Source organism: Macaca nemestrina, chromosome 13, assembly GCF_043159975.1.
Source record: "Macaca nemestrina isolate mMacNem1 chromosome 13, mMacNem.hap1, whole genome shotgun sequence".
NCBI lineage: Eukaryota > Metazoa > Chordata > Mammalia > Primates > Cercopithecidae > Macaca > Macaca nemestrina.
In genome coordinates, this window is record NC_092137.1 from 73866600 (window position 1) to 73884053 (window position 17454).

General features: G+C 37.4%; 1 protein-coding gene and 1 long non-coding RNA gene across 8 annotated transcripts in view; one reads left to right on the plus strand and one right to left on the minus strand.

The window, feature by feature from the left end:
• Nucleotides 1–17454, plus strand: part of LOC105465444 (ALMS1 centrosome and basal body associated protein) — a 222632-nt gene that overhangs the window by 162999 nt on the left and 42179 nt on the right. For all 6 annotated transcript variants that reach the window (XM_071076913.1, XM_071076915.1, XM_071076914.1 and 3 more), the window contains 2 exons: nucleotides 4410–4544; nucleotides 6163–6333. In XM_071076913.1, coding sequence (XP_070933014.1) covers nucleotides 4410–4544; nucleotides 6163–6333 — 306 coding nt within the window. The remainder of the gene's footprint in view (nucleotides 1–4409; nucleotides 4545–6162; nucleotides 6334–17454) is intronic.
• Nucleotides 1–17454, minus strand: part of LOC139357899 (uncharacterized) — a 97400-nt gene that overhangs the window by 77956 nt on the left and 1990 nt on the right. The window lies entirely within an intron of this gene.

A 17454-nucleotide genomic window follows, 5' to 3' on the forward strand; every position in this document is an offset into this window, starting at 1 on the left:
AGTAATTATAAAGCTGAAGCTTAAGTAATTAAGACAGTGTGATATTGGCACAAGGATGAACAAACTGACCATAGAACAAAATATTCCCGGAACAAATTTACCTGTATATGAATACCTGATTTATGTTAAAGGTACTAAATATAGTGGGGTGAGAATTATTTTTGGGGTAAAATGGTGCAGAATAAGTTAGATATTCATATTGGAAAAAAAAAGAGCATTGACTTCCTTGCTCACATTATAAATAAAAATGATTTCAAAATGGATTGTAGGTCTAAATATAAAAGGGCATAGATAGATGAATGATTGATAGATCTACAAGAAAATGGAGGAGTATTAATCCGGGGATAGGAAAACATTCATTAAACTGGATCCCACGCCCCACTCCCCACCAAAAAAAAACCCATAAAAGAAAATACTGACAAATATGGCACATTAAAATCAGAAATTCTTTTTTTTTTTTCTTTTTCTGAGATGGAGTCTTGATCTGCCGCCCAGGCTGGAATGCAGTGGCATGATCTTTGCTCACTGCAAGCTCTGCTTCCTGGGTTCATGCCATTCTCCTGCCTCAGCCTCCCGAGTAGCTGGGACTACAGGTGCCTGCCACCACGCCCAGCTAATTTTGTTTTTTTCTTTTTGTATTTTTAGTAGAGACGGAGTTTCACCATGTTAGCCAGGATGGTCTCAATCTCCTGACCTCGTGATCCGCCGGCCTCGGCCTCTCAGAGTGCTGGGATTACAGGAAAATGAGAAGGTCTAAGAGTCTCTCTGAACCTATTCTGGTTCGGGAGACTGCCTAATAATTAAAAATGTATAAAATAAAATTTAAAAAATATTTATAAACAACAAATAAGAGAGTAAAATGCAAGCCACAGGGTGAGGAAGGTATTTGTGATACTTGTGTCCCACAAAAGACATATCTGGCTGGGCACAGTGGCTCATGCCTGTAATTCCAGCACTTTGGGAAGAAGAGGCGGGTGGATCACGAGGTCAGGAGATCGAGACCATCCTGGCTAACATGGTGAAACCCCGTCTCTACTAAAAATACAAAAATACAAAAAAAAAAAAAAAAAAATTAGCCAGGCATGGCAGCAGCCACCTGTAGTCCCAGCTACTCGGGAGGCTGAGGCAGGAGAATGGTGTGAACCCAGGAGGCAGAGCTTGCAGTGAGCCAAGATCGCGCCACTGTACTCCAGCCTGAGTGACAGAGCGAGACTCCAACTCAAAAAGGCTTATACCCAGAATATAAAAAGAATGCCTACAAATCAATATGAAAAAGGAATTCAGCCCAATAGAAAAATGGGCAAAAGACTTTGATAGATACTTTACAAAAGAGAATATCTAACAGCCAATTAACATGTGCAAAATATTTCACTTCATTAATCAACAGGGAAATGTAAATTAAAATCACAGTAAGATAGCTCCATGTACCTACTAAGACGTCTGGCTGAAATGAAAAAGACAATACCGTATTGGTAAGAATGCAGTAGAACAAGCAGAACTAATTCACTGCTGTGAGAGTGTGGATTGGTATAATGACTTTGAAAAGCAGTTTGACATTATCTACTAAGTTCCACAAAAGCAGAACCTATGACATAGCTGTTCTGTTCCTAACTCTATACTCAACAGATAGGGATGCATACAAGCACCAAGAGAAATATACACAAATATTCTTCACAGCAGTGTTTGTAATAGCTCCAAACTGGAAACTACCCAAATGCCAAGTATTTATCCAGTAGAATGGATAAATTGTGGCATACTAACGTTATTGAATACTGATTAGCAAGTGAGATAAGTGAAGGTAAATATATGTGACACCACTTAATGAATCTTGCAAACAACTTGAGAGAAGAAAGCAAGTCACAAAAGAGTATGTGCTATATTATTCCATTTATAAAAAGTTGAAGAATATTCAAAACCAATTTGTTATATTTAAAATCAGGTGTTACCCTCAGCATGGGGGAGATGGAAGGAAGAATGAGGGGAGCATGTAAGTTTCTAGCCAGATTTTATTTCCTAACCTGGATAAGGTTATATACACTTGGTTTTTGTAATTCATTGAGCTCTATATGTGCACATTTTCCCCCATATTTTCCACTGTACAATTAAAAAGATCTTTTAAAAAGCAATATGGTACTTAGAAATGAATCTAAAAGGGCATGTAGAACTATTTTAAGAGAAAATTATAAAACTACATTGAAATATATTAAGACCTAAATAGTTGGAAAATTATACAATTATGATAATAAAGATGTCACCAAATTAATTTCTAAATTAAATGCATTGCTACTCAGAATTCCGGTAGGATTTTTTTGTGGAACTTGACAGGCTGATTCTAAAATATTTATGGAAAATCAAAAAAAGTGTATTTAAAGAATAAGATAAGGGATCTTGCCATACCACACATCAAGACTTATTACATGTGTAGCTTGTTTAAGACATCATTTGCAAAGGAATAAACAAAGAAAAATGAAACAGAATGGTGACCCAGAAACATATCCATGAATGTGGAAACTTAACATACACAGAGATAGCATAACAATCTGTGGAGAAAGGATGAAGAGGAACTATTCAATAAACCAGTGAATATATATCTGGAAAAAATAAAATCAGATAAATCACTGCTGCACACTAAACAGAAATGTATAGTATGCCAGGCATATTAAAAGTAAATGGGATAACTACATTTTTAGAATTTAGATGGTCTGTCCTTATGACCATGTGATAATGGAAGATTTCTTAAACAGGACACACGAAGCACCTACCCTAAAGGAAAAATATAATAAATATGCCATTATTAAAATGAAAACTTTTTTGCATAAATGATATCAAACAATGAAAAGACATGAAACAGCCTGGGAGAAGATATTTATAATGCATGCTACCTGCAAAGACATTTCACAGGAATGTTCATTGCAGTGCTTTTCAAATAGGAAATAGCCTTAAGTTGATCAACAGAAGCATATTCATATATATTAATACAATAGAATAATACATAACATTGAGAATCAGAGACATACATTAATTGACTAAATCTCAAAATCATAATATTAAGTGAAAAAGGCATGGTGCGTAAAGGTACAGACAGTATTGTACCCTTCATATAAGGTTTAAAGACTTGTAAAACAATGCTGTACATTGTTTATTAATATATGCAACGTAGTAAAGAATTACAAAACATCCTTGATATTGATAAACTCTAAATTTGGTATAAAGGCTGCTGCTGAGAAGTGGGAATGGCATCACTGGGAACAGCTTACACAAGGAACATTATATTCGTAATATTTCTTAAGCCCTATGGTAAATGCTTCGGTGTTCATTTTGTGGCCTATACTTTTGGTATGCCTGAAATATTTTATTAACATTAAAACTTTTTTTTTAACATTAAAACATTTTTTAATGATCTAAAAATTTCAGAAGACATTTAGATAAAAGAGATTAGGAGGATCAAAGTAATAGAAGTAAGAAAAATGTGTGAATTTAAAAGAGGTAGCAAGAGTTAACTAGTTCTTTGCATTTTTAGCAATCTCTATTCCCTTTCTGATTTCTTTGTTGAAAAATATACTTACAGATAAAAATCAAAAATGATCAAGAAAAACAGAAAGGAAAAGAGAAATAGTATTAGATAAGTTTAAAAGGCTATAACTGCATGAAATTTTTTTAAAATTATATGAGAATGCTGTATATAAAATCTAGATGATAAAAGTGTTTTTCTTGGATTATATGAAATATAAAAATTGACTCCGTAAGTGGTAAACACTTTGAATAGGGCAAATAACTTGAAAGCATTGTTCACATATTTTTTCCTTTGAAAAAACATACCTGATCTTTCCTTTTTTTGCTTTTTTTAATGTTGCATCAAACCATCAAGGAACAGATTTTATTGAGAATGTTTTTTATTTTATTTTATTTTATTGAGACAGTCTCACTCTGTCACCCAGGTTGGAGTGCAGTGACACGATCTCGGCTCACTGCAACCTCCGTTTCCTGGGTTCAAGTGATTCTCTGCATCAGCCTCCTGAGTAGCTGGGACTACAGGTGTGCACCACGACGCCTGCTAGTTTTTGTATTTTTAGTAGAGTTGGGGTTTCACCATGTTGGCCAGGGTGGTTTCGAACTCCTGACCTCAAGCGTTCCACCCACCTCAGCCTCCCAAAGTGCTGGGATTACAGGTGTGAGCCACCGCGCCCGGCTGTAGAATGTTATTTTATTTAAACTGTTGTTTTACACAGTAAAATACGAAAAAATTTTCAATTCATGTCACAGTTTTTACACAGATGGAGCCTAAGAGGTACTTTTTTCCTAATATATACATGAATTTGGGGGTTTGTTTGTAATTTGGGGCGAGGATTACTTGTCTATTGTGTTTATTATCTTTCCTTTTCTGAAATCAAATGATGTCATTATTCCAGATGCCTCAGTTCAAGTGCTAATCACTGGGGATGAGAACCTGTCAGACAAAAAACAGAAAGAAATCCACAGTACAAGGGCAGTGACTGAGGCTGCCCAGGCTAAAGAAAAAGAATCTTTGCAGAAAGATACTGCAGGTAGCTAAACTGGATTTTCTGCATATAATTTTCTTCTGGTCTTCTAAAATGAGACTGTTCTCTTAAGAACAGAAACAGAAATATATTCTCTATTTTCTTCTTGCTGTCTTCAACTCTCTTCTATCTTGCGTATATATGAAATAGTTAAAGTATGTTTAGCTGTATTTATTATATACTTTGGCAGGTAAAATGGACATATTTAAAGTTCTTTGAGATATTTCTGGAGATCTTTTGGATATAGTAAACAAATTAATCTAATTTCCAGAAATTCATTTAATGGACTTTTTGCCTGTGATGGTAAAAATCTCTCAATTCTGTGAGACACGGACCCACTAATACCATTTTTGTACATGATCCTTTATTTAGGAATTCAGCTTGTTTACTTCCTCCCTATCAGTTACTTTACTTCAGAGGGATTATGCTGATTTAAATAACCCTCATAGTGTATTTACATTAGGATTAGTTTTGGCTCTGAGAGAGGAAAACAAAAGCAAAATAACATAGGCTTAAAGAAAACAGAAAACTTTCTCTCTCTTGTAAAAATCCAGAGGTAAGCATCCAGAGTTGACCTGGTACTCCAGAGTATCGGAACAAAGCTGTTGCTCTCTTGTTACTCTGACATTTTTGGCCTTCATTCTTAAGCTGTAGCCATCAGCCCATATTGCAACCAGCAGGAAGAAAGGAAAAGAAAAATCTCATTCCTTCCTTTAAGGATACTTCTCAGAAGCTATATGTACCATTGTTTTTGCATTCTATTGGCCAGACTTAGACACATGGTCACATGTACCAGGGAAGCTGGGAAATTGAGTTGTTATTCTAATAACAATGTGCCCAGCTAAAGTTAGGGTTCTGTTTAGAGGAAAAGGAAAATGCATATTAGAGGACAGATAGTATTAATAGTTTCCGCCACAGTTGTAAACTAAAACATTTTAGAACATAATTAGCTGCTTCTCTTCTTTAGGTGTTGCTTGTTTAAAAAGGTTAGATTGTATTCTGGGCATCACTTCTGAATTTTACCCCATTTTACTATTACTAAATGAATGTTCCAAAAACAATTTTGATCATGTTAATCTTGTAATCAAAAACTTTAGTTTTCATTGCCCGTAAGGATAAAATCTAAACTCTTTTAGCACTGTCTTCCAGAGCTGTAGAATCCACTCCCAAACAACTTTCTAACACTAGTTCTCACCTCTTTTCCTTATAAATTATATAATCTAATGCTATATACTTGCTCTGTTTCTTAGATGTTGTTACTTTCCTGACACCATTCTTCTGTTATATAGTCACCTCCTTTTTTTCCATCTCAATGTGTATCCCATCTTAGCTCTCTTCTAATGCCAAAATCAATTGTCTAGAGTTCTGTAGTACTCCCACCTGCAATTAGTTTTTCTTTCTTTGAATACCGATACCTCTTTTTCTGACTCTTTCTTATGGTGTATCTGTTTACGTATGTGATTTTTTGCCCCAATTTTCAATTATTTTCTAAACGCATTTCTGAGTCATCTTTTTTATTCAATATCACTAAGAAAGCCTTTCACATAATACATACTTGAGAGACATTTAAAAATATTTTATGTCCAGTTCCTGTCTGTATAGTGTGTTAATGTCCCTTTCGTAGATTCCAGTGCTGCTGCTGCTGCAGAGCACTCAGCTCAAGTAGGAGACCCAGAAATTAAGAACTCGCCAGACACTAAAGCCATTACACAGAAAGAGGAGATCCATAGGAAGAGGACAGTTCCCGAGGAAGCCTGGACAAGCAATAAAGAATCCCTACAGATCAATATTGAAGGTAATGGGATTGGGTTGTGTGTGAGTGTGTGTGTATATGGGGGTCAGTGTTAGTGTGTTTCCATTTCGTTCTGATGAGAATATAGCCTCATGATTAAACAAAAATTCCTTTTCTTTTTTTAAAACTTTCTTGTGTAAAGTACTTTGATGCAACTATTAGGTTGCTGTATATATAGATTTGTAAAGTAATTGTTACTTTTTGGAAAAGATATTAGCAACTTAGAAACAGGATTATAAATAAATACCTAAGGCTGATAGTTTTAGAAGTGAAGCATCTTGTCTCAGTCCCCAAACAGAGACAACCTTAAAGCCATTCCAGAAGGCTATAGCAAAGACAGTGAGACCATCAATACAAACTTTTTTTTTTTTTTTTGAGACGGAGTCTCGCTCTGTCGCCCAGGCTGGAGTGCAGTGGCGTGATCTCCACTCACTGCAAGCCCCGCTGCCTCCCGGGTTAACGCCATTCTCCTGCCTCAGCCTCCCTAGAAGCTGGGACTACAGGCGCCCGCCACCACGCCCAGCTAATTTTTTTGTATTTTCAGTAAAGATGGGGTTTCACCATGTTCACCAGGATGGTCTCGATCTCCTGACCTCATGATCTGCCCACCTCGGCCTCCCAGAGTGCTGGGATTACAGGCATGAGCCACCGCGCCCAGCCCAAACTTTTTAAAAATTACAATAAAATCACATTTATTTATGTTTGTCCATGGGCCCCTTTTTCTGACATAAAAGCATGTAGAACACAAGACATTACTACCTAGCTGTCAAGCCTTACCTCTTAGAGGAATATGGAACAGCCTAGGTAAGGAGAGAAAAGAGTCAAGGAACTAATCTAACCATTCTGGATTTTGGAAATAGTCCGGATTCAACTGCTTACATCAAGAATATAGAAAATAAATGATTTTTTGACAATAGCCAAGACTACACAATGGGAAAAGGATAGTCTCTTCAACAAATGGTGTTGGGAAAACTGGATATCCACAATTAAGAGAATAAAGGTAGACCCTTTCTTTATACAAAAGTTAACTCAAAAAGCGTTGGCAACATACATGTAAGACCTTAAAACTCCCAGAAGAAAACATAAGGAGAAACCTTCAGGACATTGAACTTGGCAGTGATTTCTCAGATATGACACCAAAAACACAGACAACAAAATCAAAAATAGACCAATGAAACTACATCAAACTTGAAAACTTCTGCATGCCAAAGTAAACAATTAAGAGTGTGAATAGGCATTTTACAGAATGGGAGAAAATATTTGCAAATCATAGATCTGATAAGGGATTAGTATTCAGAATATATAAAGAACTTATACAACTCAACAGCAAAAAAAAAACCCAAACAACTTATTTTTAAAAACACATAACATTTTAAAATGAGCAAAGGACTTGAATAGACAGTAGAAGATACACAAATGCCATACCAAACATATAAAAAGATGTCCACTCTCTGTAATCATAAGAGAGATGCAAATCAAAACCACAGTGAGTTATCGCTCACTCCTGTTAGGATGACCACTATCAAAAAAACAGAAAATAGCAAATGTTCGTAAGGATGCAAGGAAATTGGAACCCATGTTCACTGTTGGTAGGAATGTAAAATGGTATCGCTATTATGGAAAATAGTATGGAGGTTCCTCAGAATAATAAAAAAGAATTAGTATATGATCCAGCAATCCCACTGCCACTGCTGGGCATATAACACCTAAAGAATTCAAAACAGGATTTCAAAAAGATACCTGTATACCTGTGTTTATTGCAGCATTATTTATAATAGTTAAAAGGTGGAAGCAGCCCACATGTCCATCAACAGATGAATGTATTAACAAAATGGGAATTATTTGTCAATAAAGAAAATACGTTACATACATACAGTAGTGTATTGCGTAGCCTTAAGAAAGAAGGAAATCCTATCACATAATACAAGGTAGGTGAACCTCAAGAACATTATACTAAGCAAAATAAATCAGTCACAAAAAGATAAATACTATATGGTTTGTTGCAAATGTTGTGGGATTTTAGGAGGATGAGAGAGACCTTGGGTTTAAATAGGAGAATCTTTTATTGAGTGCACTCAGGCCCAGCAGACTCACGTCCAAAGACGGGGCCCAGAACAAAGACAGCACTTGGCTTTTATACATACCTCACAAAAGGGGGTGGGCTAGCTTGAAGCAAGCTTACAGTGGCATGAAAGCAGGGATACAGAGGCAGGACAAAGACAGTTAATCAAATTGTAACAGGTTCAAAACTCAGAATTGCACATAACTATTGCTATGCAGCCTAGATGTCCATTATCTAGGTTTGCCTAGGCACGGGCTTATCCCATAACCTTCACTGTGGTGCCCATGGAGCTGTAGTTCAGGCCTACTCAGGCTTCTCATGACCTTTATTGTACTTCTTAGATAAAACAGAATACTTGAAGTCACTAGTTAGAACAGGAATCTATAAACTCATTCCATAAAACAAAGGAAAATTTGTTTTTTTCTTCTCCCTGTGTTGAGGGAGTGCTGCGAGAGTCTCCAGAGCACATTAGATAATATTATCAAGACTTTTCCTGGGTCTGGGCTGTGCCTGTTGCTGCCTCCGGGACAAGTCAGCCTAATGCAGGAAAACTTATTTCTCTTTCTTCTTAATTTTATTTTTCTTTAATTTCCTGCCTCAATATGAAATATCTAAAGTAGCTGAAATCGTAGAAACAGAAAGTAGAACAGTGATTACCAAGGCCTGTGAGAGGGTGGACAGAGAATTAGTATTTAGTAGGTACAGAGTTTCAGTGTTAAAAGATGAAAGAGAGGGCCGGGCGCGGTGGCTCAAGCCTGTAATCCCAGCACTTTGGGAGGCCGAGACGGGCGGATCACGAGGTCAGGAGATCGAGACCATCCTGGCTAACACGGTGAAACCCCGTCTCTACTAAAAAATACAAAAAACTAGCCGGGCGAGGTGGCGGGCGCCTGTAGTCCCAGCTACTCGGGAGGCTGAGGCAGGAGAATGGCGTAAACCCGGGAGGCGGAGCTTGCAGTGAGCCGAGATCGCGCCACTGCACTCCAGCCTGGGTGACAGAGCCAGACTCAGTCTCAAAAAAAAAAAAAAAAAAAAAAAAAAAAAGATGAAAGAGAGATTGTTGCACAACAATGTGAGTATACTTATCACTACTGAACTGTACACTTAAAAATGGCTAAGATGGTTAATTTAATGTCATACTTTTTGTCACACACACAAAAACAATACATAAGATGTAGAAATAGAACACTGCAACTTTGCAGGGGTTAGTGTGGGAGACATAGCTTGCAAAAGAAAGATGGAAATATAATCTGTAAAAGCATACTCTAGAAGATAAGAAATTTTTTTCTAAATGTTTTACACTCTGAATAACTTTAGAAGACATGAAGTATATGAAATAAAAATTGATAGAATATGAAATGAAAAGGGAGATTTAGGGGATAGGAGAACAAAATGAAATTTTTTAAAAAAAGTACCAATTAGGAGAAAGACATGACAGCGATTAGAAAAAAAATGGTGGAATTTGAGGACTGACAGTGAAAATCCAACACAATGATATCTGTTGTTGCCTCTAAAGAAGATAATAGAAAAATAAAGATATAAGGAAGAATGGAACTTACAATTGTATATATGTATGTATGTATTTTTAGACATGGAGTCTCATTCTGTTGCCCAGGCTAGAGTGCAGTGGTGTGATTGTAGCTAACTGTAGCCTCAAACTCCTGGGCTCAAGTGATCTCCCACCTCAGCCGCTAGAGTAGCTGGGACTGTAGGCACATGCTACCACACCTGGCTTGAACCTGCAATTTAAAAGGGTGTACCAAGTCCTAGGAAAATTTTGTATATAGTGTTCAATACTGAGATGTATGTTTGCAATAGTACTGAACTTTAAAGAAAAAGAATGAATCATGCAGGCCTCTATTCAGAAAAAACAAGTAGAAAAAGCTAAAAGACGGGGGGGACAGGCAGAGGATAGGGAGGTTAAAGGAGGTATAAATGAGCAAACTTTACCTTTAAAGTTGTAAAATCAAAAAATACATGTGTAAGTAAGTATAGTGTTGAAAATTATAGGCCAGACTCGGTGGCTCACACCTGTAATTCTAGCACTTTGGGAGGCTGAGGTGGGTGGATCACCTGAGGTCAGGAGTTTGAGACCAGCCTGACCAACATGGAGGAACCCTATCTCTATTAAAAATACAAAATTAGCCAGGCATGGTGGTGCGTGCCTGTAATCCCAGCTACTCGGAAGGCTGAGGCAGGAGAAGCGCTTGAACCCGGGAGACAGAGGTTGTGGGGAGCCGAGATCATGCCATTGCACTCCAACCTGGGCAATGAGAGTGAAAATCCATCTCCCAAAAAAAAAAAAAAAAAAAAAAAATTGTAAAATTTACCCCTAAAAGAGTTAAAATTAAACTATAAAACATCCAAAATATTTAGAAAAACAGGAGTGGTAAGCATGGAGGTAAAGGGAGGGAGAAAGAAAACAGTAAATTTGTAACAAAAACAAAAAATTGCCATAAAATGAAAGACGGCAAAGCGTGCAAGTCTATATATAAGTAAAGTAAATTCACCTATATTAAAAAAAAACTTACTGGATTATATTAAAAAACAAACTCAGTTCCATGCTATATAACAAATGTATCAAAAGTAAAATGACTGAGAAAGGTGGAAAGCAAAAAGAAAACTTAGAGATGTGTCAAAAAGAAATTTGGGGACATTAATATAGATGAGGTTAAATTCACCAAAAGTTTTGCAGGAATTGAAGAGATATATTTTCATACTGATTTGCAATCCACAATGAGAATATTTTGCATAAATCTTTAAACATCAAATAACTTAGCATAAAAAATTCATAAAATGAAAACCAGGAGCTCAATCAATAAGGAAATTTATGTTGCCTTAAAAAAGAATGAAGGAGGGCCAGGCGCAGTGGCTGGTGCCTGTAATCCCAACACTTTGGGAGGCTGAGGCAGGCGGATCAAGAGGTCAGGAGATCGAGACCATCCTGGCTAACATGGTGAAACCCTGTCTCTACTAAAAATACAAAAAAATTAGCTGGGCATGGTGGCGGGCATCTGTAGTCCCAGCTATTCAGGAGGCTGAGGCAGGAGAGTGGCGTGAACCTGGGAGGCAGAGCTTGCAGTGAGCCGAGATCGCGCCACTGTACTCCAGCCTGGGCGACAGAGCAATACTCCATCTCAAAAAAAAAAAAAAGAAAAAGAATGAAGGTATGGAATTATATGAAAACAACTCTTAGGATAGATTGTGAGGCAAAAGGTGCTTAAGGCCAGGGCGATTGGAAGGTGGAATTTGCTTGTAGGGAGAAAAATATAAAACAGACAGCCCTAGGAAACCTTCAAAGAGAAATGGACAAATACAAAATAATTTTGGGGAGCTTGAACACACATAATTAGCTTATGACACATTGGGGAGATGAAAATTTTTTTTTGTAAGTGAAGTTTAAAAATGCCTGGGGGCCGGGCGCGGTGGCTCAAGCCTGTAATCCCAGCACTTTGGGAGGCCGAGACGGGCGGATCACGAGGTCAGGAGATCGAGACCATCCTGGCTAACACGGTGAAACCCCGTCTCTACTAAAAAATACAAAAAACTAGCCGGACGAGGTGGCGGGCGCCTGTAGTCCCAGCTACTTGGGAGGCTGAGGCAGGAGAATGGCGTAAACCCAGGAGGCGGAGCTTGTAGTGAGCTGAGATCGGGCCACTGCACTCCAGCCTGGGCGACAGAGCGGGACTCCATCTCAAAAAAAAAAAAAAAAAAAAACGCCTGGGAATAATACAAGTAATGAAGTTCATCTGGGGTGTGTGTGTGTGTGTGTGCATGCGTGCATAAGCCTATATGGTTTAAACTTTTAAAAAACCCTTTCCAAATGACCATAGAACATTTTTTCATACAGCTTTATTCAGATATAATTTACCGATTTAAAATATGTAATTCGGCCGGGCGCGGTGGCTCAAGCCTGTAATCCCAGCACTTTGGGAGGCCGAGACGGGCGGATCACGAGGTCAGGAGATCGAGACCATCCTGGCTAACACAGTGAAACCCCGTCTCTACTAAAAAATACAAAAAACTAGCCGGGCGAGGTGGTGGGCGCCTGTAGTCCCAGCTACTCGGGAGGCTGAGGCAGGAGAATGGCGTAAACCCGGGAGGCGGAGCTTGCAGTGAGCTGAGATCTGGCCACTGCACTCCATCCAGCCTGGGCGACAGAGCGAGACTCCGTCTCAAAAAAAAAAAAAAAAAATAAATAAATAAATAAATAAATAAAATATGTAATTCAGGCTGGGCACAGTGGCTCGTGATTATAATCCTAGCACTTTGGGAGGCTGGAGTGGGTGGATCACTTGAGATCAGGAGTTCAAGACCAGCATGGTCAACATGGCGAAACCCTGTCTCTACTGAAAATACAAAATATAGCTGGGCATGGTCGTACATGCCCGTAATCCCAGCTATTCAGGAGGCTGAGGCAGGAGGATCAGTTGAACTTGGGAGGCAGAGGTGGCAGTGAGCCGAGATCACGCCACTGCACTTCAGCCTGGGCAACAGAGCAAGACTCTGTCGCAAAAAAATAAAAATCAAATATGTAATTCAATTATTTTTACTGTATTCACAGATAAGTGCAATCAACTATCATCATAATCAATTTTAGACTATTTTCTTCACTTCAAAAAAGAAACCCTGAGACTTAAGCAAATACTGATCCACTTTTTGTCTCAGTAGATTTCCCTATTCTGGACTTTCATACAAATGGGACCATTAAGTTGGGGATATAACATGAAACTTAGGGCCCGGCCATAGTGAAAAATGTTAAAGGAAATTCCCATGTAAAGTAGGCCTTCAGTGGGCTACACTCTTACTATAAGAATGAAAGATAAACACGTCCATGTAGAAGGGGACAGTAAGAAAACTTTGCCTGTTTTAACCTTGATAATGAGTTTGGGGAGAGAAGACAAAATTTATCCTAAGAATTTATAACCACAAACTAGTATTCACACAGGTTTACAGTCAGTAATTTTGTACTGGTATAATTTATTAGTGCAGTAAACTACTTATGTGTGTTCTGAAAAATCTCAAGCCCAGAATTTAATTAAAAATGGCAGTAGGTTGGTATTACAAACTCACATGCCTGTTGGATGCAAATGCACATCTCTCTGAAGAAACTTCAACCCAGACCTCAAAATATTCCCTAAAATACCAAGCTCATAGTCAAGGCACTATTAGTAGAAACAGTATCAACAACAAGAAACAGAAATGAGACCCATAATGACAAATTTCCAGGATTCCTTGGCAAAATGCCTGTTTCTCAGACTGGGACAGGAAATATATTAGATGAGCCTGAACCCTTTTGTGGTGTCAGAAAGTAAAGAAAAAAAAAAAATGTACAGGGATGGGGAATATGTCAATGGAACACAGGAGTAAAAAACTTCCCAGTGGTCAAAGCTGGGGCAATTTCTGCAGTATAGCAATAGTATTGGATCATAACCAAAGTATAAAATAAATACCTATGAGTCCATATTGATATAAGTAAATGATTTAATAAATAAATGGGGAAAAATGACAAGTCTCCTGTGCAGAATTCTAAATAATATATGTAGACATTCCACCCTCAAGGAGGTGGAACATAACTCCCCACTCTTACAGAATGGGTTGCACATAGTAACTTCCTTCCAGAGGGTATTTTTATGGGAAGGGGGAAAAAGAATAACTGTATAGTGAAGAATTCTGGCAAACATTGACTCAGCCAGGTCATCAAGATCATCATCAACAGTGGTAAGTCATGCTGATAGTATGTACCCTTAATATGTAATGAGAAATACATTTTAACTTTGAAATCTTCTTCCCAAAAACCCATAACCCTAGTCTAATGAGAAAAACATGAGACAAACTCAAATGAAGGACATTTATACTTGACCAGTACTTCTCAAAACTGTCAGAGTCATGAAAAACAAGGAATGCCTAAGAAATTCTCACAGACCTAAGAGAAGCCTAAGGAGACATGATAATTAAATGTAATGTGGTATCTTGGATGGGATCTTGGAACAGAAAAAGAACAGTATGTACAAAACAAGGCAACACAAATAAAGTATGGACTTTGGTTAATAATGATGTAACTTTACTGATTGATTCATTATAATATATTGTATTAATGTAAGGCATTAATAGGGGAAACTGGGTATGGAGTATAGGGAATCATCTGTACTGTTGTCACAGTTTTTCTGTAATCCAAATTATTTCAAAATTTAAAATTTATTTTAAAAAATTAATGCATTCTGACATTAAAACAGGTGGATAGATAGATGATAAATAAGAAATTCCATCTTTTTAAAGGAAACACTTTACTGCTTCTCTTTGGCAGAACCAATTTGCTGGCATTGCTGCTTTTGCGCTTTGGGGCTATTACTAACTACAGTTAGGGTTACTTGAACACAGGTACTGCAGTATCATGACAGTCACTCTGATAACCCAGACAGCTATAAAGTGCCTAAGGGGCAGGTAGTGTAAACGTATGGACATGCTGGACAGAGGGAGGATTCACATCCTAGGGTGGGATGGAGCAGGATGACAAGAGGTTTCAACATACTACTCACAACACTGTGCAATTTAAAACTTAGGAATGGTTTTGCATGGCTTGGCCTCCTATACTTCTGACCAACTAGCTCCAAATTGGTGGGGGGAATCCCATGACCCCCTCCTCAGGTTTGGTAATTTGCTCAAATGGCTCAGAAAATGTAGGGAACATTTTCTTACATTTCCTGATATTTTATAAATTTATTTCAAAGGATATGCATGAACAACCAAATGAAGAGATACATGGGCAAGGTATAGGGAAGGTGCACAGAGCTTCCATGTCCTCTCTGGGCCTGCCACCCTCCCAGCTTCTCCTGTGTTCACCAAATGTGAAGCTCTTCAAACTCTGTTAGGGTTTTTATGGAGGTGCCATTACATAGGCAATATAGATTAAATCCTTGGCCATTGGTGATTGGCTCAACCTGCAGTCCCTGTCCCCTCCCCAGAGATGGGGGGTTGCCAGCCCTCTAAACATATGGTTGTTCCCTTGGTAAACAGGCCTCCCATCCTTAGGGGCGTTCCAAAATTCACCTCATTAACATAAACTCAAGTGCGATCAAAAGTAACTTGTTTTGAATAGCAGACCCTCCTTGAACCTTTATCACACACTCCTGAACTGTTCCAACAGCCAGGTACGAAAACCAAATATTATAATAAAAGATGCCCCTATTGCTGTTATCACGTTTTCCTAAATGGAAATTACAAGAGTTTTAGTAGTTCTGGCCAGGAGCTAGGGATAAGGCAAAAATATGTATTTATTATATCACAGTATTACACTTTACAGGGTATTGAAATGACAGTAGTAAAAGAATGCTACTGGGACAAGAGACTGATATATCAGTGAAAATACTTAAATACAGTGGGCACTTACTCTATGATAAAGGTACCATTTCAGCTCCATTTGGAAAAAGATGGATTATTCAACAAATAATGCCAAGACACTTTGCTAGCTATTTGGAGTATGGTGAGAATTTTTAGTTGTAGCCCTACTTTACTCCCGTCACCAAAATCCAAGTATAAAAGATCCAAGTATAAAAAAGAGAGATCATAAAAGTTCTGGTTATCTGACTTTTCTAATAAATTTGAGCAGAAGACTGTCAAGGTCTGACAAAATCTTGGAGTCATAAAGCCAAAGATTTGATAAATGTATATATTAAAATTAAAAGTGTCTTCATGTTAGAAAATATGATGCAAAATCAATTTATAAATGAAAAATGAGAAAACAATTTTTAAAAATTGAGAAACTGAGAAAAGGGTCTACTTTTCTTGCTATGCAAAGAGCTTTTTACAAATCAATGACAGCCTAAAAGGAAAACAAAGGACCTGAACAAAAAGTTTATAGTAAAAGAAATGTAAATGGCCATTAAAGATATGAAGAAATACTTAACTATCTCAATAAAGAATGTACTAAACCACAGATTTTGTTTTACCTGTCACAATAGCACAGATGAAAAGATTTGATTATCCCTAGTATTGTTGAGTACGTGGGGAAACATTAATGTACTCTTATAAGACTATTATTAGAAGTGCAAATTTGTTGCAACATTTTTGAAAGTGTGGAGCAATTGGATGATATCTAACTAACGTTGAAATAAATATTCCCTTTTCACCCAGACTTCCATTTAAGGGAATTACAGATACACAGATAAAGTTGTACCCAGAAAAATAAAATAAAGTTACACATAAACACACAGACAAATGTTCACTGCAGCATGCTTTGGAAGAATAAACTACTGGAAACAACCAAATATTTAGTTAAATTTTGGTAAAGTAAATCAGTTTAATATAAAATGTTTGCAGATGCACAAAATCTTGCTTTGAACAAGTAGTTTTACTCTACTTGGCAGGAATTTTTCTGTAAGAAAACTTGTTTAATATTGGTTATCACCAGAAAGTGGAACTAGGAGGTTCAGAGATAACAGGGAGACCTTTACTTTTCATATTAAATTTGTCTGCATTATTTGAATATTTTGCATGTTTAATTTTTAAAAGTCTACAGTTCTAGTATGAAAGAAATATTTAAAAATAAATGAAAAGCAGTAAATCATATTTTCAGTGTACTTTTATATATTCGGGGAGAATTTTGCAAATATTATCTATAAAATTAATTCAATTATCAGAAGTAAATAACTACTTCAACTTATTTGACCTTTACTCTTAACAAAGTGCCATGAGATGATGGTGATTATCTAATCCTGTTGTTCCATAAAGCCCTTTATGCTTAAGGAATTCAGCTTGCTGCTGCTGCTTTTTCTTTTTTTTTTCTTTTTTTTTTTTTTGAGATGAAGTCTCACTGTGTCGCCCAGGCTGGAGTGCAGTGGCACAATCTTGACTCACTGCACCCTCCACCTGCTAGGTTCAAGCAATTCTCCTGCCTCAGCCACCCCAGTAGCTGGGATTGCAGGTGTGCACCACCACACCTGGCTAATTTTTGTATTTTTAGTAGAGATGGGATTTCAACATGTTGGCCAAGCTGGTCTTGAACTCCTGACCTCAAGTAAACCACCCCCATTGGCCTTCCAAAGTGCTGGGATTACAGGTGT